This window comes from Corvus brachyrhynchos, unplaced genomic scaffold (assembly GCF_000691975.1).
Source record: "Corvus brachyrhynchos isolate BGI_N302 unplaced genomic scaffold, ASM69197v1 scaffold543, whole genome shotgun sequence".
Taxonomy (NCBI): Eukaryota; Metazoa; Chordata; class Aves; order Passeriformes; family Corvidae; genus Corvus; species Corvus brachyrhynchos.
The window spans coordinates 107,479-108,033 of NW_008237236.1; the positions used below are offsets into that span (position 1 = coordinate 107,479).

General features: G+C 61.6%; 1 protein-coding gene across 1 annotated transcript in view; it reads right to left on the minus strand.

The window, feature by feature from the left end:
• Positions 1 to 42: 42 nt before the first annotated feature.
• The window catches only part of NAPA (NSF attachment protein alpha), a gene marked incomplete at its 5' end in the record, with an annotated part of 6,657 nt that continues 6,144 nt past the window's right edge, over positions 43 to 555 (minus strand). The window contains 2 exons of the mRNA XM_017729557.1: positions 43 to 288; positions 440 to 508. Coding sequence (XP_017585046.1) covers positions 58 to 288; positions 440 to 508 — 300 coding nt within the window. The remainder of the gene's footprint in view (positions 289 to 439; positions 509 to 555) is intronic.

The following is a 555-nucleotide window of genomic DNA, read 5'->3' on the forward strand; positions in this document are numbered from 1 at the left end:
GGTCGGGGGGAATTGGGGGCAAATTGGGTGAGATTGGGGAAAATTGGAGGGGTTTGGTCAAATCTGGGGGAATTTGGGGTGAATTTGAGGGAGGATTTGGGGAGGGATTTGAGGAGGGATTTGGGGTGGATTTGGGGTGAAATCAGGGAGATTTGAGAGAGGATTTGGGGGGGATTTGGGGTTGGATGTGAGGTGTTTGGGGGGTGGATCTGAGGGGATTTGGGGCTCCCCACGTACGGCGTCGGTGAAGGCGTCGACGTTCTGCTCCTCGTGCGCTTCCAGGAGTTTCTGGGGAGGAGGAGGAGGAGGAGGAGGAAGGGGAGGCTCCTCCCGCTCCCCCCGGGCTGCACGGAGCGGATCTGGGATGGTCCCGGCCCCGATCCTGGGGGAGGAAGAGGAGGAGGAAGGGGAGGAGGGGAGGGAGGGGAGGAAGGCTGACCTTGACCAGTTTGCATTCCCGGGAGTCGGAGAAGGCCGGGAACATCTCCTCGTACCTCTGCACGGCCAGCTGGGAACGGGAACGGGGATGGGAACGGGAACGGGGATGGGAACGGG